Source organism: Teleopsis dalmanni, chromosome 2 (genome assembly GCF_002237135.1).
Source record: "Teleopsis dalmanni isolate 2A chromosome 2, ASM223713v2, whole genome shotgun sequence".
NCBI classification, from domain to species: Eukaryota; Metazoa; Arthropoda; class Insecta; order Diptera; family Diopsidae; genus Teleopsis; species Teleopsis dalmanni.
The window spans coordinates 131,625,069-131,646,105 of NC_051847.1; the positions used below are offsets into that span (position 1 = coordinate 131,625,069).

The 21,037-nt window shown below is 31.2% G+C and overlaps 3 protein-coding genes across 3 annotated transcripts; 1 reads left to right on the forward strand and 2 right to left on the reverse strand.

The window, feature by feature from the left end:
- Window positions 1-1,119: 1,119 nt before the first annotated feature.
- LOC119675720 lies at window positions 1,120-20,351 on the reverse strand. The gene is made up of 16 exons (XM_038086927.1): window positions 20,089-20,351; window positions 19,578-20,013; window positions 19,412-19,514; window positions 17,434-19,349; window positions 16,714-17,369; window positions 15,827-16,444; window positions 14,935-15,756; window positions 8,767-9,130; window positions 8,498-8,701; window positions 8,300-8,431; window positions 4,900-5,057; window positions 4,441-4,843; window positions 4,281-4,386; window positions 2,486-4,224; window positions 1,796-2,424; window positions 1,120-1,696 (listed from the first exon to the last, which is right to left on the reverse strand). The coding sequence occupies exons 1-16, from the start codon at window positions 20,233-20,235 to the stop codon at window positions 1,163-1,165; spliced, it is 8,967 nt and encodes a 2,988-aa protein (XP_037942855.1). The 5' UTR covers window positions 20,236-20,351; the 3' UTR covers window positions 1,120-1,162.
- LOC119675805 lies at window positions 7,767-9,512 on the reverse strand. Its single transcript, XM_038087022.1, has 3 exons — window positions 9,186-9,512; window positions 8,767-9,130; window positions 7,767-8,701 (listed from the first exon to the last, which is right to left on the reverse strand). The coding sequence occupies exons 1-3, from the start codon at window positions 9,339-9,341 to the stop codon at window positions 8,064-8,066; spliced, it is 1,158 nt and encodes a 385-aa protein (XP_037942950.1). The 5' UTR covers window positions 9,342-9,512; the 3' UTR covers window positions 7,767-8,063.
- Window positions 11,726-13,194, forward strand: LOC119675806. The gene is made up of 2 exons (XM_038087023.1): window positions 11,726-11,956; window positions 12,391-13,194. The coding sequence occupies exons 1-2, from the start codon at window positions 11,830-11,832 to the stop codon at window positions 13,089-13,091; spliced, it is 828 nt and encodes a 275-aa protein (XP_037942951.1). The 5' UTR covers window positions 11,726-11,829; the 3' UTR covers window positions 13,092-13,194.
- Window positions 20,352-21,037: the final 686 nt, after the last annotated feature.

Here is a 21,037-nt window from a genome sequence, read left to right on the forward strand (position 1 = left end):
CTTTTCTCGCTTACAATTTTTAAAAGAACAATCCCTATGATTTCTAATTCTACATAACAAAAAAAAAAGTCAGATTCAAATTGTTAAAGAGAAACAACTTTACCAAAGCGAAAAGGAATGTTAAATGCAACAGAGTTCAGACTGGCTTTAGAAATGTAAAAATTAACGAGAAATGCTAATAGTCTAATAGTACGACAAAGCTACAATATTTATTAATTAATTAATTTCTAAATCGTTGTTATATCATTTTCGGATATATCAATCAAGTATTCTCTTTAGTTATTGCTGACAGTCTGTTTTTTACACTTTACGCCGATTTGTTGCAACTAATCAAATAAGTGTTTTATTTATTTACTTTATTTTTGTTGTCCGTCATTGTTGTCGTTTGCTCGTCTGTGCAGGCGATTGGTACCTGTACGTAGACGTACAGAGTTTTGAATTGAATCCTCGATACTTGATTGTTTGCTCTTGTCTATGTTGTCAGAAGATTTTCGGAAATCTATGTATGAAGGCTGGTATCATTTTTATAAAATATTTGAGATTTTAGCAACTATAAATTAGATCCGGTGGTTGGTTGATAAATTAATTGTAATCTCCACAATGGATGTTGGGCCAATTGGCAAGATGCTGTATCTATTTTCGTTTTGATTGCTCTTTCTATTTGTCCAAATTCTTGTATTTTTCTTTGATATTAAGTACCCATTAGATTGAAAAATCTAATGAAAAGATTAGTGTCGAAATGTGGTCCAATTTTTGTTTAATTTTTAATAAAAAATATTTTTTGCTGTTTAGGTCGCTAATGGGTATTTATTTTATATTTAGTTATGTAATCGTCAACCCACATAATGATTTTCTATCCCAATCGAGAGTTTGAATTTTGAAAAGAATGGTATATACAATGATATATCACTACTAAACATTTCTCGCTTCATCTAGCGTTTTTCTACTTGAATAAAAAAAAATACTAACTTCGGGCAAAAAATATTAAAAAATGTTTAATTTTGCAGTGTAATGTTATTGGAAAATTTTTGAATATTTGCCTAAAATCTGCTAAGTTAGCTTCCATATATTTTAACTTAATTTATTGCAGTAGTAAGATTGGGGAAAGAAGTAAGTCAAAATATAATATCTCATAATAGTAATCAAGCCCTCTAAATTATACCTATTCCAATAGTAATGTTTTTCTTTTGGGTTCTATATCTTCATGATGACCAACTAATTGGCGATGCTTTCGCAATTGTGCACCCTGTATAAATCCTTGACCACAAATGCCGCAAACAAATGGACGTTCACCGGTATGTCGACGCACATGCAAGGTTAGATTTTTCGAATGCGTAAAGCTTTTGTTGCAATAAGAGCAGATGTATGGACGTTCTCCTGAGTGCGTACGCATGTGTATGCGCAATTTGTATGCACGTGGAAAAGCTTTATTACAAGTATTACAGATATATGGTTTTTCACCAGTATGAGATTGACGATGTGTCTTTAAATCAGATGTATTTGGAAATGCCTTATCGCAAAAATCACATTTAAATGGTTTCTCGCCTGTATGACGCCTCATATGTATGACAAGATTGGATGGTTTAGCTGCAGCAAAACCACATAGTTCGCACAAATATTTTTTATCCGATACAACAGCTTTATTTCTTTTATTGCTGCTTGAGTTAATTTTAGCTTCAATTTGTGAATCATCTGTCTGTAAAATCAACAAGTGTTTATTTGAAATAAAAAAGTAAATATTTGATAACATTGTTAATGTAGAATAAAATTTCAATTTTAAATCTATTAGATTTACCTCTAAATGTATAATACGTAAATGCATTATAAGGTTATCCTTCCACATAAATCTTCGAGGGCATTTAAAACACAAATAGCGTTTATGCTTATTTTTACACTGATTGTCCAAATGCGTTAGTAAACTAGAAGCAGACAGGAACCTACTGTCACAACAGCTGCACACGTGTTGTGCTTCATTCCATTTATGTTTCAAAAGTTGATGCTGGAATAGTTTATATTTACGTTCGAATGAGATACCACAAAGGTCACAATAGTTTAATTTTGTTGCAATAGATTGTTGATTAGAAGAAAATTCTTGAGCAGAGTTCACATTATATTCTTCACATTCCGTATCAGAACTGAAAATGTTCAATTCATAGCCCACCTCATTTGTAATAGAATAAAAATGATCGAATTTTTGTCTAGCAATATCAGACAAAATACGTTTAGTTAATATCTCCTCCTGCATTGGTGGCTCTTCGGGATAAATCAAGGCACAAATACTTTCTACAGGCTGTGTAAATGACAAAAAGTATCGATGATTACGAAGATGTGTTTGAAGTTCAGAAATTTTGTTGGTTTTATATTGGCAAATCATACAACGCGCAATCTTAGTACCATTTGGCTTACATAAATATTCATCAATACCTGTCGAAAAAAAATCTCAAAATTTAGGTGTACTGTTCAAAAAAATAATCAAAAGTCTTACCCACGGCTCTTACTGCTTTCGCATTAACTAATTTATCATCGTTGCTCATATGTTGTTCCTTTTTATGCCGCGTTAAATCTCTTGGCCAAATAAAGACTTTATAACACAAGTCACATTGCAAGTTCTTTGCTATCTGTAGGTTTTTCTGCACTCTGTTAGCAGGATGTCTCGCTTGCATATGTAGTTTTAAATTTTCTTCCCAAACAAAACGTGATCCGCACTCTTCACAATGAAATTTTTTATTAATATTAAGGCAGTCGCGACTCATATGATTTTGTAAGAGATAATCACAAACAAATTTATTATTACAGTGTTTACAGACATAAGGTAATTCGGAATTTGTGTGTTCAGTATTTTGGTGCTTCAGTAAATGTTTACGCCTGTTAAAGATATTTTTGCACAAGCTGCATTCATATACCGCAACGTTTTGACATTCATTATCTGTCTCTGAGTCATATAAGTCGATTTCATTATATTCCTCATCCAATGTTATATAGAAAAGTGATAACCTTTTCGTTAGAAAATCGTCTGCAATATTAGTAGTGACTTCATTTTCGCGGCCTACGAAACCTTGTGGATAAAATATTTTGAAAAAGTATCCTTCATTTAAATTGATGTCAACCAAACTATCTGCGTGTTGTTGTAGATGTGCTCGGAGTTGAGTTAAGCTTGTAAAACTTTTTTCACATAGACAGCATCGGATCTTACGCCCTGTAAGTGCATGTTTTTCATTAAAATGTTGTCGCAACTCATCTGCCTGGGTGCAGTGTTGATCACATATTGTACAATCAAATAAACTCTCATCCACATCGTGTTTATTCATATGAAATCGAAAGTCACTTAATTTCGTAAAAGTTTCTTCACAGTAGCTACATACCAACTCTTCCTCTTTACAATTGGAACACTTGTGTTCTTCTAAATTTTTTAGCCACATGAATTTACCTGGACATTTGACGCATTTGTACTTTTTCTCTTTACAACGGCATTGACTTTCCGTGTGCAGTTTATACATCTTTTCACAGACAAATTTTAATTTACAAACAAGACAACGATATGGCAGTTGATCTGTTGAGTGCTTCTCTTTAATGTGTGCAAAAACGAGATGCTTACGCAAATAAAACTCATTACACAATTCACATTTATATTTCGTTACTTTATCGATTTCTTTTGAGTCCACATCGGAATCACTGAGACACATTTCATAACCAAATTCATTAACTACTACAACATATTTAGACAGTAGTTGATGCGAAATGTCCTTGCATATGCTAGCCACAATCTCATTTAAATCTTCGGTTTGTGTGAAAAACTCTTTTACAATGTCACTATCCAGTTTTAAATGTAGTAACGTATCTGGATTGGAGTGTACGGCTAAATGTTTACGTAATGCAAATGTGTTGTTAAAAATCATATCGCAGATTTTACATTGTATCTTTTGGAATGGTTTGTCAGAATATAAGCGATTGCCGAAGTTCCATTCAGGATGACGCGGTTTTCTCGATTGATTTGGTTTTAAATGTTTCTTTGTATGATCATTAAGTTTGTCCTTACGAAAAAATTTTCGATCGCAATAGGAGCACTCATATTGTGGCTTAGCAAAATGGGATCTCTCATGGCGTAGTACACTATTCTTCCAAGCAAATGTTTCGCCACAAATGTTGCATGGAAATCTTCCTTCATTTGATTCTGCTGTATTTTTAGCAGCGCGTCGTCGTTTTCTCACTGGCCGATAAGCGAATCTGTAATCATATATAAAAAACATAAATCGCATATTATATATTTATGCTGAACATACTTTTCGCAACTATCGGAATCATCATCATTCTTTGCACCATTAGATTCATTGCTATCAGACTGCCACTGTGTATCCATAACGGTAATGGGATCAACAGTCACAGAAGCTAAAAATATATATATTTTTTTTAATCTATTACAATTGGTAACCATTTAATTACATGCTTCATCCCGATTTGTAGGTAATATAGGTTCTGTTGCCATAATACTTTTAACAGAAGTGCTTTCATTCGTTTTCGTTGCTTCTGAATGTTTTAAACTTACATCAGCAATCAAGTTTGCATCCGTTTCCGAGGAGAATTCAATATCTTTAAACGCATCGTAACCATCAGTTTCTTCTAGGTTTTCAAGTTTTATTTCCATACTCTCCATGTCAATAGGTGCTTCCTGCAGGCAGTCCACTTGCTTAACATGTACTTTTCTGACATTTGAATTCAGTTTCTCAATGAATTGTTTATTTACTTGCTGCGCCTGCACTACAAACGAATAGGCGTTCTTGAGTTTATAACTGCAATTACCGCACACATATCTAGGTAAGTCGTTATTATCGTCTTCTGTTTTGATCTTTAAATAAAAATATTAATAATTTTTAATAAAATCGTTTTAAAGATTGGCTTTACATTTATTTTGGCTATTTCAAGTAACATATCGGCAAGACTTGGGCAGTTTTCTACTTGCTCTTCCAGAGAATGAAGAAAACTGATACTGGTACGTTCATTGCACGTTCTGCACCAGGACTCATCAAAGCTCTCTTTGATTTCTAATTTAGTTTCCATATTTTAATCCTATCAATATTTCTACACATTTATAAATACACAGTTCTGCACTTATTGTAAATTCCACTGGTTTTCATACATATGAGGTATGTTTTAAGTGTTGGAAGTAGTACCAATTAATTAATTTTTTTTAAAAATATGCTTTCAATGTTGGAAGTGGAACCAATCAAAGAATTTATGTAAAAAATTTCTTAAAATTTGTAGAATCGATTTTTAACTATCTATTACAAAATAATTCTTATTCTAATTTTATTTATACGCTGTGTAGCACCAAATAAATCTATTGATTAATCCACTTGTTGTATAAATAAATGATATTAAACACAAATAACATGTTCCTATAGTATTCTTACGGTTACATATATAAAAAAAAATTATAACTCTATTCACATAGGATAAATAATCGTAATTTCGCTTATTCGGCTCGATTCCTTACAAAATGCAGAAAACAGCCGAAAGTTTAATAATTTGTGTTAAATTGAAATTGAGTTCATAATATTATTACTTATTAGATGTTAAGCTAATAAAACAGATACTACACTTTGATCTTAGCCTTATGGTTGTAAAGTTCAGAAATTTACATTTAAAATCGTAATTACGATTACTCACGCTGCGTTAAAATGCTATAACGTAGAATTTAAAACTATGAATCAAGAGTAAAACGCAATGAAAGTATAATTTATTGTTTATATTGTTTGATAATACATGAGTTGGTATCTGCACCACTTTTTCTTAACATGTGATCTAACATAATATACATATTATTCAGATATCCTATCTGAAGGTGCATCGTTCGCAACATTCGCAGGTAACCGTACCTGCAAAAATTCGTTCGTTCGCAACCGTTCACTTTTGTGTGGATGCACCTTGAGGCACTGAGGTGTGATAATAAAAGTAGGTTTTAAAGTCCGTTATATCTTTCTGGTGAAATATAGATTGTATTTATTTTACGAGTAGTTAATGCGCTGTAAGAATTATGGGCATCTGTAAAATCAATCAATTTTAGAGTTCTGTCTTCAACGCTTTCGATTCCTTGATCTCTTTTTATTTTACCGTGGTGCGTTATTTCACCACGTAGTTTACGTTTTAAAATCATGTATTGGCAAGTTTAAATAATTCTTAATAGCACATGAAGCAGAATTGTCATGAGCCATTCAACTATGAATCAGCACTTGTTTATGGAGCACTGTTTAACTTTTTGTCCTCGACTTATCATGTATTACATCGCTCAATATGTCGCACGACTGACACGCAGATGGTGCTGCCATTGTCAAATCCATATGACGTTGATGAAGTACCAACCTTCAAAAGACTATGTGTAAAATTTCATGACATTGCGATTAATCAGGAAAAACAGCCGTTTAAGCAAATCTACTTCTGTTATTTTCAAAACAATGGATTCAAAACAATTTCGTGTGTTAATTTATCATTGTTTCTTGATGAAAAAAAAACTGTACAAGCTAAGCAATGGCTTCAAAAGTGTTATCCGGACTCTGCTCCATCGTAAAAAAACATTTGTTATTGGTTTGCTGAATTTAAATGTGGTCGAACAGCTACCGAAGACAGTGAGAAAACATCAAAAGTCCAGAAATTGTTTAAATCTAATTGTAAATTGAAATTGCGTGAGATAGCTGAGACCATAATGATATAGAAGGCAATGTGTTTACAATTATGCATAAACATTTGACCATGAGAATGCTCTTTTCAAAGTGGGTGTCACGTTTACTCACAGTCGATCAAAAACAACAACATGTTGATGATTCAGAGCAGTGTTTGGCCATGTTAACACATAATAAATCAGATTTTTTGCGTCGACATGTGACAATGGATAAAACATGGATCCATCGCTTCACTCCGGGATCAAAACAATCATCATCTGAGTGAACTGCAGCCGGTGAACCACGTCCGAAGCGTCCATAGGCACAACAGTCAGCTGGAAAGGTTATGGCTTCAGTATTTTGGGATGCACATGGTATAATATTCATTGACTATCTCGAAAAGGGAAAAACAATCAATAGTAACTACTACACCGCATCACTGGATCATTTGAAACCAGAAATTGTGAAAAAACGACCGCATATAGCAAAGTCAAAAATTTTGTTTCACCAAGACAATGCACCATGTCACAAGTCAATAAAAACGATGGCCAAATTGTTCGAATTACACTTCGAATTGCTTCCTCATCCACCGTATAGTCCAGATCTACTACTGGCTATTCGCTGATTTTAAAAAAAATGCTCACCAGTAAGAAATCCACCTCAAATGAAGAAGTAATTGCTGAAACTGAAGCCTATTTTGAGGTAAAAGACAAATCCTTCTACAAGCACGGCATCGAGAAGTTAGAGAAGCATTGGAATGATTGTATTGCCCTTGAAGGAGATTATATTGATGAGTAAAATCGATTTTGGGCAGAAAAAATTTTTTTTTCTTAGTTAGTCGGACGACATATTGGGTGATGTGTTATTAGTAGTTTAAGAACATTCGTTGATTTATTGAGATTTATGTTTTCCAAATAAAGCGCTTCTTAAAATTTAGACATATATATTTTACATTACTAACTATTTAATTTCAACAATATTGATTTTTTAGTATCACATAAAGGCAGCAGCTTATCACTACTCGTAGGCCATATTCACCGTTTTTCAATCGTACAATACTCTTTCTGTGATAGTGTATACATACAAAATTAAACTAAAACAAATTTTCACAACCATAATAATGTACTAGTATTTTATTAGCTTATACGATAATTGTCTTAATGATATATTTAACTATGTACATTATGGTTTTTTAAGCACAGAATACATACCTAATAATTACTACTTTCAGATGTTTTCAGATGTTACTGAAATATATTCCTCCTTCCTTTGAACCGCTTGCAATGAACTTACAACTTATGCTTCACTTAGACTGCTATAAAGCTTCTTTTCATTGATAAGATTTTCAAGTCTCAGCTTATGTTTTGTTACTTTCGTAACTACGCCACCAACTTTCATTATAGCGGCTGGTCAAGCTTTTTTATTTTTTAAAATCACATCAAAAAATTCATCCTGCTTTTGAAAAGAGAAAGTCATATCAGCCTTTTGAATAACAGTGAAAAATAATCCATAAACGTTTTTATATGTTTTAATCCCACAATTTGTAATAGAGTTATATTTTTCTCTGCATTCATCCAATAATGAGTACTTTGTTAGTAATTCCTTTGAAAACATATAATCGACCAGCTCATTAGCACAATTCTTACCATCTAACATACCATCTACTCCACAAACAGAAGAGAGATGGGTAATTAACCAGTCCTTGTATTTCGAATCATTTAAGTTTTCTTCAAGTTCTCTTAGCTCTTGAGAACTGTCTATCACTTTAAAACTATACACTGAGATATTATTAGTGTCGAAGTTATTTTTTTGAATTTCCTTTATATTATAGTATTTAAATAAACTTTCAAAATTCATTTTCATTTCACTAATAGTGGTTGCTTGCGTATCGATCATCTTTTCTAGACTTTCAATTTTTGGCAACAATTTTTTCTTCAATCTGTTTGTTCTTGAATCTTTTTTTTTAATTTCCAAACATGAGGTATGCTTATTCCTATCAAGCGGAATGTGCGTTACAGGTACTTTTGTTGAACCAACAGTAAAAGACGCTAAAAATAAATTACTTAGTACTAAATTCATATTTATAAGTATAGATTATTTAACTTTTAATTACCTATTTCATTACGTCTTATAGGTAATATAAATTCGTCTGTTGCATTATTCACATTTAAAAAAGACTCTTCCACGCTTTTCACAGATGACAATTTTTCTAAATTTCTCTTCCCAATATATTTTTCATATGTTGAAGAGTTTATATTAATGTCAACATAATCAGATTCATTTAGAACCTCTGATTCGATATCTACACTATCTATTTCAATAGCAGGTTCTTGCTTGATATACTGACTCCCCAAGTATTCAATGAATTGTTTGTTTACTTTCTGCGCCTGAACTGCAAATGTGTGGGCATTTTTAAGTTTATCACGGCAGTCACTGCAAACATATTTTGGTAAGTGTTTATAACAGTCTGTTTTAATCTTTAAATAAGAATAGTTGAAATTTAAAGAATATTCATAAAGCATTAGTTCTTACATTTATTTGCGCTATTTCCAGTAGCATGTCTCCGAGAGATAGACTATTTTCTATTTCTTCTTCTAATGAATGAAGACTACTGATATTGGTACTTTGTTGGCATGTCCTGCACAAGGATGGATTAAAACTATGCGTATTGCTGACTATGTATGCCATATTTCTATATTGTTACAGTAATTGAAAAATTTAACAAATTCGCGGCTCATACGAATACTTCACAAATAATTATTAACCAGTGTTGTATAGTAAATATAATAATAAATAGCATTCCCCTATAATCAGTGTGGCCACATCCCTGAAAAATATAATGCTATATCGGCTTTAAAAAAATGCTAAAAAAATGCTAAAAAAAAAAATAAAACTTTATATTTTAAACACCAAATAAGAACATAATTAAGAATATTTTATTTATTTACAGTACATTACATTATCAAAAATTTAAAAAAAAGAATTTCTATGTTAATGCATCTTCCAAATTGATATCGTATAATACTTCCTCATCTTGAATGGAGTTTCGTAAACCATTATTTTCGTTACTGAATTTTTTCATAAGATCGAGAGGTATTTCGGAGTTTTCGCAACATTTATTTTGCAATTTTAAGCCGCAACATATGTTATGAATAGAAATCATTGTTTCGATAAGGATTCTGTTTCTAAGTTTAGTTTTTACTAAACTCATTGCACTAAACCAACGTTCAACCTCCGCATTACTAAAAGGTAACACTAAATTTTATGACAAACTTCGCCAATTTATTAAAGGGATTTTCATATATTGCATTCTTGTATTCAAGCACACAAATCCAAAAATCGATGGTTGAATTTATATTATTCCAAGTATGAAGTGTTAATTTTTGCCACTAAAGTCCCATATTGGTGATTTCCTCATCACTCATCCTTATCTTTTCTTCTTGAAAAGTGTCAAATATGTTACTTCTATTAATTTTTAAACTATTTTCGAAATAATGCCAAAAAAATTTTTACTGAATTGCTAAATAAAATGCTAAATGCTGAAATCAAATTTTGCAGCTATTCCACAAAAAAAAAGCTAAATCTAGCAGCAAAAGTGCTAAAACGGCAACTCTGCCTATAATAGATGTACAGATTCCCCTTTCTTGCAAAAGTTAATTTGAAATGGAAAAATAAATGAAAATATTTTTTTTAAATATTTTTAATAAGGATAGATATAAATGAAGCACAATATACAATATATTGATTTGAGATTATTAAGAAGTGTTATTAAATTTTAATAATAGAAAACAATTTCATTTAGAGTGTGAAATTTCCTAATGTTTTAATATAATACGAAGATATCTGGTTTAAGATATCCGGTATAAAATTAGTTTGGATATAATAAAAATAAACATGAAACATAAACCTTTCAAACAAATTGAGAACGTAACACGAATAAAGTGCCAAATCATGCTTTTTACACAGATTTTCATAGAACAGCTTTGTATAAAATCTGGTGAGAATACTAGTACCGCGTAAATAAACAATACAAAAATTTAAATTCAAACCAAAACAGGTAATTTACATATCACACAAATTTTACTTGAAATAAAATGTACAAGTATAGTCTGTGTAGCATTTTTAAATTTCGACAGGGAACATCCCTCTCTCAAAACGCTCTCTCAGATGACGCATTAAATTATTTTATTTTATTTGTTTATCCAAGGTTTTCTTTAACAAATAAATTTATATAAATTTATTATAATTATTCTTAAGCAAAGTACTCCATACTTAACTAATCAACAAAAACACAAATATTTAACGATATGCCAACTTTAATCAAATTTCTTATGAACGAAATAGGAAACGTTTTCCTCAACCAAATTAAAAAACTGAAAATATTTGAAATTGAATTTTGCATTTCAATTTCAGTAAACTCAGCCTACTGGAACCGTCACAATTCAATAGAAAATAATGTCTCCATAATGTACGTTGTACATTATCATATTCAAGAATCAATTTTGAATATGTTGTGTATCATATTCAAGAACCAAAGGACTTATCTTTTATTAGTAGAAGACGAGCAGTTACAAACTGGAGTAATAGCACAAATAGTTTTACTTCAATATTTAAATTAGTAGATATATGCACATAAATACATACAAAATTCAAAACCTACTTACTAAATAAATTATTGATATAAATTTATTTAAATGTTTTTTTTTTTTAATGCCAACCTTTTCAATTGGATCTTCTTTGATTAGAAATATATATTAAATAGAAAAATATGAAATCTGGATTACAGCTCATCTCAATCATAGCTCATATTCACATATTCATTCACTTTATCCATAAAATCATGTAGGGTATAATTTATATATGTGTTCCATATACAATTGCAATAGTCCTGCTTTGTTCACATTTAATTTTGTAGTTAAATAGAACCGTACAGCCACTGTTGCGTCGGATTGGTAATAAGTAAAAATTGTGTATTTACAATTTTTGTTTTCTTAGCACACTTATTATGTGTATAGAAAACAACTCTGTTTTAACCTAGTAAAAAGAAACAACATTACTTACTTTTAAAATCAATTTTTTTAAAAGTTTTCCATTGTATAAAGAATCTTTAAAAAATATATCTGAAAATTTGTTCAGTATTATCAAAATTATTGCGCAGAGCATACATTAATAGAAAATGGAAAACGAAAATGACGTAGAGGTTAAGGCTGAGCCTGATATGACTTTTACTAAGGAGTTGCGTAAAGCTACTAAGGATGTGCATAAAATGAGCGATATTCTTGTAAATGCAAAATTTGCATTAGGTATAAAAAAATTTGCCATATTTAATCATCTAAATTTAATATAAAATTATTTAAGTCTACGACGCAGTATAAAGTACATGTATGTAAATGCATATGCAGTATACATTACATACATACGCATTTAGACTTTACACCACAATTGTGTGCATTGCTTCTGTGAAAATTCTATTTGTTTATTGTTTTGAACAATAAGTGGCACATAGGTTTACATACACATCTGGAATGCTTTTATAATAGTTATTGTTAATAGAGTTAAATAATTTATAATTAAATGTTGTATATTGTCTTATTAACCAAAAAATTAATAGATAGTTGTATAGTATAAATGATTGAATATTAATATTCAATAAAACGTTAAAATTAATATTAAATTTAAACAAAATATTCAATATAAGTTTTACATTTATATAATAATTATTTATATATAATTTTAGCTCTTTCCAATGAAACTGTTTGGGCAGATGGTCTACTTGCTTTTTACGAGATATACAAATTTTTTGAAACCCACTTACCAGAAACACTATTACCCAAAGAGCTGTATCGCACTGCAGCATTTGAAAAGGATCTTAACATATTCCTAGGTAGCAACTGGCAAGAAAATTATGAACCAAGAGAAAGTGTTAAGAAATATCTAAAGAAATTAGAAGAAGTACGCAGCAAAAATGAATTACTGTTATTTGCGTATGCCTTCCAAATGTATATGGCTTTAATGTCTGGTGGTCAATTGTTACAAAAAAAACGAATGATTGCTCGTAAATTGTGGATTGGAAAGCAAGAAGAACCTGAAGATAATAAGGCAATGACTTTTGATCCGGAACTGCATGAAGTTGATTTAGAAAAACGTCCTATGCCAGCTCAGGTTACTATTTGTCCACCTGGCTGTGCTGCTACATTTTTTCCAGACAAAATTTCAGTTCTTAAAGCTAAATTACGTACAATCTTAAATGAAAACTATGGAAAATTTGATGATGATATGCGTGCTGCTTTTATTGAAGAAAGCCGCAACGTCTTTCTATACAATGGAGATGTAGTGCGCTCAATAAAAGGAGTTGCAAAGGCTAACTTACGTGCATTAGGTATGGTTGTATGTTTTATTGTTGGCGTTTACCTTGCATTAAAATTTGCAAGACGTTAATAAGCACAAAACTGTAAATTCATAAAAAAGACTAAATTTTATTTTCGACTAAAGTAGTTTTAATTTAGTTTAATAAAAATATATAGCTAATATTAACTAACAATTGTTTCTTTTGGAAAGTATACAACGCTCTTTGTGTTAGTTTGTAAGGAAACACTTTGAAAGAACTTATCTATATAAAAAAGAAAATTATATAGTATATTATAAATATATGGATTTAATATAATAATATATTAAGATATATGTAAAATATTATAGCTGTAGGAGCATTAATGTGGTATATTACTACTGTTAAAATACATTTATTTGTATTATATTGGCTCTGATATTAAAAACTGTTATGCAGTATAACTGCCTCGTGTATAGTTGAGATAGTAGATAGGAGAAGAGACTCCAAGTAATATGACGCAATTTGCTACAAATAGTTATAGGAAGTTTATGCATCGTGTTATTTTTATATTAATATCCATTTTATCTTGATAATGACGCCAGAAAGTATAACGATATCTTTTTAATTCTAGCTTTGAACTTTATGCAATGTACATGAATAAACAAGCATTCATATAATCTGTGGTTTTAAAAACAGTGCGACTAGGAGAGTGAAGGTGTACTTAGTAGTGCTTACAACTTATTACCAGTTGTCAGTGCCATGCTTGAAGAATTTCAAACCTAATTCTCACTAAACTTCCGTCCAGTTGATTTACATTGTTATATTGTAACTGACGGCCTAATGATCGATTGTTTAAGCCTCCGCTACATTAATTATTTGTATAGGTATATGCATAATACTGTCATATCTGTCTATAGCCGCATAGTGTTGATGGCTATCTTATATGTATAACCTAAATTCTTAACATTAAATTGAAAAGGCAACTACGTAGAGAAGTTAGGTTTTTTATTATTTACTTCTACTTAGTTTTATTTAGTTACTTGTGGTAACAATATTTCATATGGACTAACTAGATTTAGAAACTAAACTCAATTTTTTCGATTTATATTATTATATCGCATCCACAAACTCTGACTAAGCATAATTAAAAAAAATATTTGGTTCCTTTGTTTGAATTTTCAAGATTTTTTTTCTTCATGCCTTTATATAGATTAATATTCATATACATTGAAAATATACGAAAAATAAATCTAAATGGATATATATATATATAGTATACAAATGTTATATATTATATATTAATTTAAAATAAAAACAATATATGTAGGTGTATAAATAAACTAAAAAAATAGATTAAATACTTATCTAAATTATTATTAATATTATTATTTTACATTACATTATTATATTAGATTAAATATTATTACATATTATTATATTACATATTATTATATTACATATTATTATATTATATTACATTATATCATATTACATTATAATATATTATTAATTTTAAAGAAGGACATTTCTATCATTTTCATAAAACATTTATTCATCAATTATAAACCAATAACTAACACAAATTTTATTTAAAACTTGATCTTTAGTAGAAAAACAAAATTTTTCGTAAAAATATATATACACATTAGAGAACTGCAATGAGTACTTAACACTAGAATCATTGACTGTGTTTCATTTATATGCATTCTGATTCTCTTTTTTATATATTCAACTTCACGTTTATGTATATTTATACATACAGCGGACAGAAGTTCTAATGAGTTATGTTCTGCTCATATGGTACTCATAAACACCGACATTCGACACAAATGATTTATGAATCATTCATGAGTATTACATCACAGTCGGTTGTTATAAGTTATTTGATTGTTATAAGTCTACTCTGAGTATTAAAATTGTGACTCGTTACAGTTCTCTGATATACACACCTTAAAACTGCTCTAAGAGTGTCTTTCGTTTTGGTTCAATATCTTCATGATGACCGCGCATTTGGCGATGATTTTTCAGTGCTGTGCCCTGTATGAAACGTTCACCGCATATACCGCAAACATATGGACGTTCCCCAGTATGACGTCGTATGTGGAGTGTCAGATCGTTGGACTGTGTAAAACTCTTTTCGCAATAGGTGCATTTGTAGGGTCGTTCACCTGAATGTATTCGCATATGTGTATGCAATTTATATGAACGAGAAAATGCTTTGTCACAAACTGTACAGATATGAGGCTTTTCACCAGTATGTGTACGACGATGACATTGCAAATCTGATGAACGTGGAAACGCCATATCACAAAAGTCACATTTATATGGTTTTTCACCTGTATGACGACGCATGTGTATAATTAGATTAGATGATGAAGAAACGGCACGACCACAAAATACGCAGAGATATTTTTTTTCCATTATTGGTTTTTTGACTTTTTCACCAGTAACGGGATCTATTTGTGAATCGTCTGATTTTTCTTTATTTGAAATACTTCCTTCTACGTGTACCTTTTTAATATGTGCAGTGAGACGGTCTTTGCGATTATACTTGCGATTACATTTATCACATTGAAATACTTTCTCAACATTGTTTGCTACCACTTGAGTCGTATTATTTTCTACTTTAATTTTTGGTTCAAATTCAACTGGATGATGTAGGCTCATATGTATATCGAGATTAATTTGCCACATAAATTTGTAGGTGCATTTCGAACACTGATATTTTTTCTCTATATTACAGCATTGATTTCTTAAGTGTGATGCGAGTATATCCTAAATTAATCAAATATTTATATTTAAATAAAAAATTGTGATTTAAAACATTAATAAATATTGCACTAACCTTAGAAACAGTTTTGAATATACACTTTTCACACTTTAATGGCAGTTGCTCATGCTTATGTACAGAACGTTGGTGCTGTGCTATCTCAAATTTCCGTTTGCAACTCAAATTGCACAATTCACATGTATACTGTAGTGGTATACCTTCGGCTTTGGGCAGTACTTTTCCGGTGGAAGTAGTTTCGTCATCTGTTTCCGAATCATCGATTTGTAATTCGAATCCTTGTTTATTTATTATGGAATAGTTAAGTTCTGAGTTGATGTTATGATGTGGAGGCATGAGAGTATTTGGTTCTGCACAACATTGCAGCAAATGATTCCGCAAGTCAACAATATTTTTAAATTGCAAATTACATACTTTGCAGAATATTGATTTGGGACCATTCGGTAGAGTTGTTGCGCTTATCATGCATTCGGCTGTGCTTAGATCGCTTGCTGTGATTCCGTGTCGTTTTATGTGCATGTGTAGATTTTCTTTGCGATAAAATTTCCGTGGACAGAAAAGACATTTAATAATTAATGCATCTCGCTTGTGTACGGACATATGACGTGTCAAATCCTTTTGCATTTGAAAACTGCGTTTGCACTCCAAACAATCAAATGTACGTTGTGTATCTGACTGAAATATTATAAGAAGACGAAAAGAACAATTATTTATAGAGGAAAATATTCAAATGTAACATATCATATAACACAATAATATCAAATTAACAAAGGATTTGTTTAAAGCAGTGTTTCTCAACCCAAAATATACAGCTGCATGATTTGCAAAAACTAGTCCAATATCAAAAAAATATATGATTAAATGCGAAAATGCGTTATTTTACAACAAGTGATGCTAATGGCGCGGACCGGTGGTTGATTCTGTGTATAAATAAAAGTACTTACCTTATTTGAATCGTCGTATTCTGAATGTATAGTGCGCAAATGTGATTTCAAATTCTCCTTCCACATGAAACGTCGAGGACATTTTCGACATAGAAAACGTTTACTAATATTTTTACATTGATCATCATAGTGTTGTTGAAGGATAGTAGCGGAAAGAAATCTAGCATTACAATTAATACACACATGCTGTGCTTCATTCCATTCATGTTTCAACAATTGGTGCTCGAATAATTTATATTTACGTTGAAACGATACGCCGCATAATTCGCAACCATACTTTTTGGGAAGGCGATTTCCCAAAAAATTACCAACTGCATTACCCATTTCAGAGTCACTTGCTTCACTCTCAGTTTCTGAGCATTTCAAATCCAACTCATAACCAACTTCATTGGTAATGGAATAAAAATGCTCAAAATTTTGTCTTGCAACATCTGCCATTATACGTGCTATCAGCACTTGTTCTTCCATTGGTTCTTCTTCGGGATATAACAGGCTTGATATTTCTGTCATGGGTAATTGATGTTGTGCAAATGATACTACATATTGATGAGTACGTAAATGAGTGCTTAAATCAGATATTTTTGTATGTTTAGACAGACATATCTTGCATTGTATAATTTTGCAACCATTTGGCTTGCACATATTTTCATCAATGCCTGTGAAAAGATAAAGCGATCGTTATATTATATACAGTACAATAAAAACATTGAAATTAATTACCTTTGACTTTAGTTAATTTTTGTCGATTTACATCCTTTTTGGGCAAAACAGAAGCCACGGCTTTACTGCCATGCACTTTTAAATGAGAATGCATATTATCCTTCCTATTAAATTTACGATCACAATAAGGACAATCGTATTTTTCATCGTCTGGCATATGCACACGTTTGTGTCGAGTTAAATCTTTAGGCCATACAAAAACTTTTTGGCATTGATCACATTGCAGTCTCTTTCCTTCATTCGTTTTAGTTTCTTCATCCTCCACTTTAACATGACGCGCTTGAAAATGTAATTTTAAATTAGCTTCCCAGATAAAACTTTCAGCACAATTTTCACACCGAAATTTTTTGTTAGTATTCATGCAATCTCTATTTTTGTGCTGATCTAAAATAGCAGAACATACAAACTGTCTACTACAATGAGTGCAGACATGTGGTAAGGTACTGCAGTCCCTATGTTGACTAATTTGATGGAGAAGTATATGTTTACGTCTATGGTATGTCTTCTGACATATATCACATTTGTATATAGTAGCAGACTGTTTTGCTTTTGTAATTAAATCCATATCATCATTATCTGTTTCCGAATCATACAAATCCATTTCGTTGTAGCTATCGTCTAACGCAATGTAATATTTCGTTAAATTATTGTCCTTAAAATCTGATGCAATATGATTCGCTACTTCAGTTTCTCGCCCATCACAACCATTTGGATAATAAACTTGAAAAAAGTGCCCTTCACTAATGTTAACACCTGTCAGACCATCTGCATGCTGCTTCAGATGTGCTCGTAGTTGTGACAAATTCTGAAATTCTTCCAGGCATAAACAACATTGCAACTTACCCAAAAACTGTTTATGCTCTTGTGCAATATGTTGATTTAACTCTTCGGAGTTAACGAAATGTTGTTCGCAAATACTACAGCTTATAGTTTCCATTTCTGTGTCATGGGTAATTAAGTGCAGTTTTAAGTCTTTAAGGTTTGTAAACTTCTCATCACAAATTTTACATATTAAGTCTTTGTCTTTGCTTATTTTATTTTCTGTGCTGTTAACTTTGGTGATACATTTGTGTCCTTTAAGATTATCCAACCACATAAATTTACCTGGACATTTCAGACACTGATATTTCTTTTCCTTGCAATGACATTGTTTATTCACGTGTAACTGGTACATTTGACTGCAAACAAATTCTGATTTGCAAACGCTACAACGATAAGGCAATTGATCAATGGTATGTTGCTCCTTTACATGTGCAAGCACTTGATATTTTCGTTTAAATTTTTCCTGACATAATTCACATTCATATACTTTCATTTTAGTTTCTGGTTCAGCTGTGTCCGAATCAGAATCACTAAGGCACATTTCATACCCAAACACATTTATAACTGCACAATATTTTGCAAATTGCTTCTGTGCTATTTCTTCACATATGACCGTATATATTTTATCGAGTTCTGTGATTTGGGAGAATAACTCTCTAATAATCTCACTACTAAGAGTCAATTGTTGCAATGACTCAGGATTGGAGTGCACCGCCATATGCATCCTTAATTCAGTAGTGTTTTCGAATTTATATTCGCATAATTTACATTGGATTGATTGGAATGGTTTATCGGTATATAAAAGGTCTGCAAAATTCCACTGTGGTTGTCGTCTTAATTGGTATCTGTGATTTGATTTTTGATGCGTTTTCAAATGATCATTAAGTTTATCTTTACGAAAGAATTTCCGTTCACAATATTGACATTGCAAGTCGGGTACAGCGAAATGACTTTTTTCATGACGTTGTAAATCCTTCTTCCAAGCAAATGTTTTTCCGCATACATTACAATAAAATCGACCGCCTTCTGAATGCAATTTCTTCATTGATGGACGCCCACGCCGTCGACGTGTTGTCAGTTTTTCAGATGCTGGACTGTAATTTTAAGACATATTATATTAATAATTTTCACATACAAGAACTTCATTTAATTTTACCTCTCTGAACTTTCAGTACCGTTTGTATAGTTCATATCACAATCGCTATTATCGCTGTCCCAGTGTGTTTCAGCTACAGTTATTGGATCCACTGTATCAAAAGCTATAAAAAATTAATTATAGCTAATTTAATTACATATTAAATTATTATATTAAATAAACTTACGTGTATTGAAAGTACTGGTTTCGTCTTGGACACCAAGAGACATAAAATCTGTTTTGATATCACAATCATTATTTATTGCAGTATTCACCGCTTTATTTAGGTTAGAGCTACTCTGTTTTATGTTAGTTTTCTCACAAGTTCCTATGTTGTTTAAATCTGCATTTAGTACACCAAACCTTTCAAAAACGTTTTCATCTGTGTCATTTTCCATTTTTATTTGAACAGATTCCATATCAATTGGCAATTCTTGTAAACAATCCACTAATTTGCATTGTTCATTAGATACATTATCATTAGTTATTTCATGTAGTGTAGCCAGGAAGTGTTTATTAACGCGCTGCGCCTGTTTCACAAAGGCGTATGCATTCTTCAGCTTATAAGTGCAGTTCCCACATATGTGTCGCGGAAGAGTTTTCTGTTCATTTTCGATCTTAGTCTTTTATTCAAATAGTTAATATTGTGTTACAACTTATTCAGATATCAAAATTAGAATTGTTTTGTCCATACTCACATTTATTCCTGTTATCTCTAAAAGCATACTTGCAAGGGTCGGGTAGGCTTCAGTTCTCTGCTCCAAGGAATGCAAAAAATTGATGTTTGTTTTTTCATTGCAAGTTCTACACCAGGTTTCATTAATATTTTCCAAATTTGTTTCCATTTTATTAATTAATTTACTTATTTAATTGTATATTTGCATTTCATAAAAGTTAAACAGAAATTCAGCGTCCAGTTGTTTTTAAGTGGATTTTAATGCAGGGTTGCATTTTGCCGTATCACATAACAAAAAATTATTGATATCAAATAAGTACTATTTTCTTTTTCCCGGTAAGTAGAAAGCGTCGAAAGCCATGGTGAGACGTAAATCCACTAAAACCACCTCATAGGAAAGCAAATTGGATAAATTTCAGCTACTGGACCGTAACATCGAAAGCTGAAACTTCACTCTAGTAATCTTGGAAAATGTAGATATTAAAAATAGGCTTAATATTTCTTAGACAACACATATATCAAAGCTTAAATTGGAACAAGTGAGAGACACAAGGGAAGACATATTTGCGAGGTAATTATGTCTAAAATTTTTGCAAGGAATTGTTTGTAACCACGATTATAAAGCAGAATTACAGGAGAAACTTGAAGTTAGAATTAAAGAGGGTTGCACTCATATTAATAAGCAGATCTATTTAATATTGAGCTGAGAGAAGAAAACCAATAAAAAGATTATCATGCCTGGTAAAGTATCTTCGCGCTATGAACCATAAAGTCATCTAAACGCACGAATTGAAAGACAGTAGATAGCGGTGTTGGGGAAAGTCTATCATCGGGTTTGCGAATGTCTGTCATCGGGTTTGGTTAAATGGAAAATGAGTACATAAAGAGTGACCATATTAGTTGATTGTAAAAAATGTAATAACTTATGGTAGTTGTGCGTTGATATGTAATAAATATTCCAAATTACCTTT

Bases quoted from the DNA above. Each gene is read 5' to 3' on its own strand.
- LOC119675805 (XM_038087022.1), bottom strand. From the start codon at position 9,341: ATGGCATACATAGTCAGCAATACGCATAGTTTTAATCCATCCTTGTGC. The intron at 9,131-9,185 runs GTAAGAACTAAT...TCTTATTTAAAG, and splicing joins TGGAAATAGCGCAAATAAAT to ATTAAAACAGACTGTTATAA. The intron at 8,702-8,766 runs GTAATTAAAAGT...ATTTATTTTTAG, and splicing joins TATAAGACGTAATGAAATAG to CGTCTTTTACTGTTGGTTCA.
- LOC119675806 (XM_038087023.1), top strand. From the start codon at position 11,830: ATGGAAAACGAAAATGACGTAGAGGTTAAGGCTGAGCCTGATATGACT. The intron at 11,957-12,390 runs GTATAAAAAAAT...ATATAATTTTAG, and splicing joins AAATGCAAAATTTGCATTAG to CTCTTTCCAATGAAACTGTT.
- LOC119675720 (XM_038086927.1), bottom strand. From the start codon at position 20,235: ATGGAAACAAATTTGGAAAATATTAATGAAACCTGGTGTAGAACTTGC. The intron at 19,515-19,577 runs GTAAGTTTATTT...AATTTTTTATAG, and splicing joins AACCAGTACTTTCAATACAC to CTTTTGATACAGTGGATCCA. The intron at 4,225-4,280 runs GTATGTTCAGCA...ATATGATTACAG, and splicing joins GATTCCGATAGTTGCGAAAA to ATTCGCTTATCGGCCAGTGA.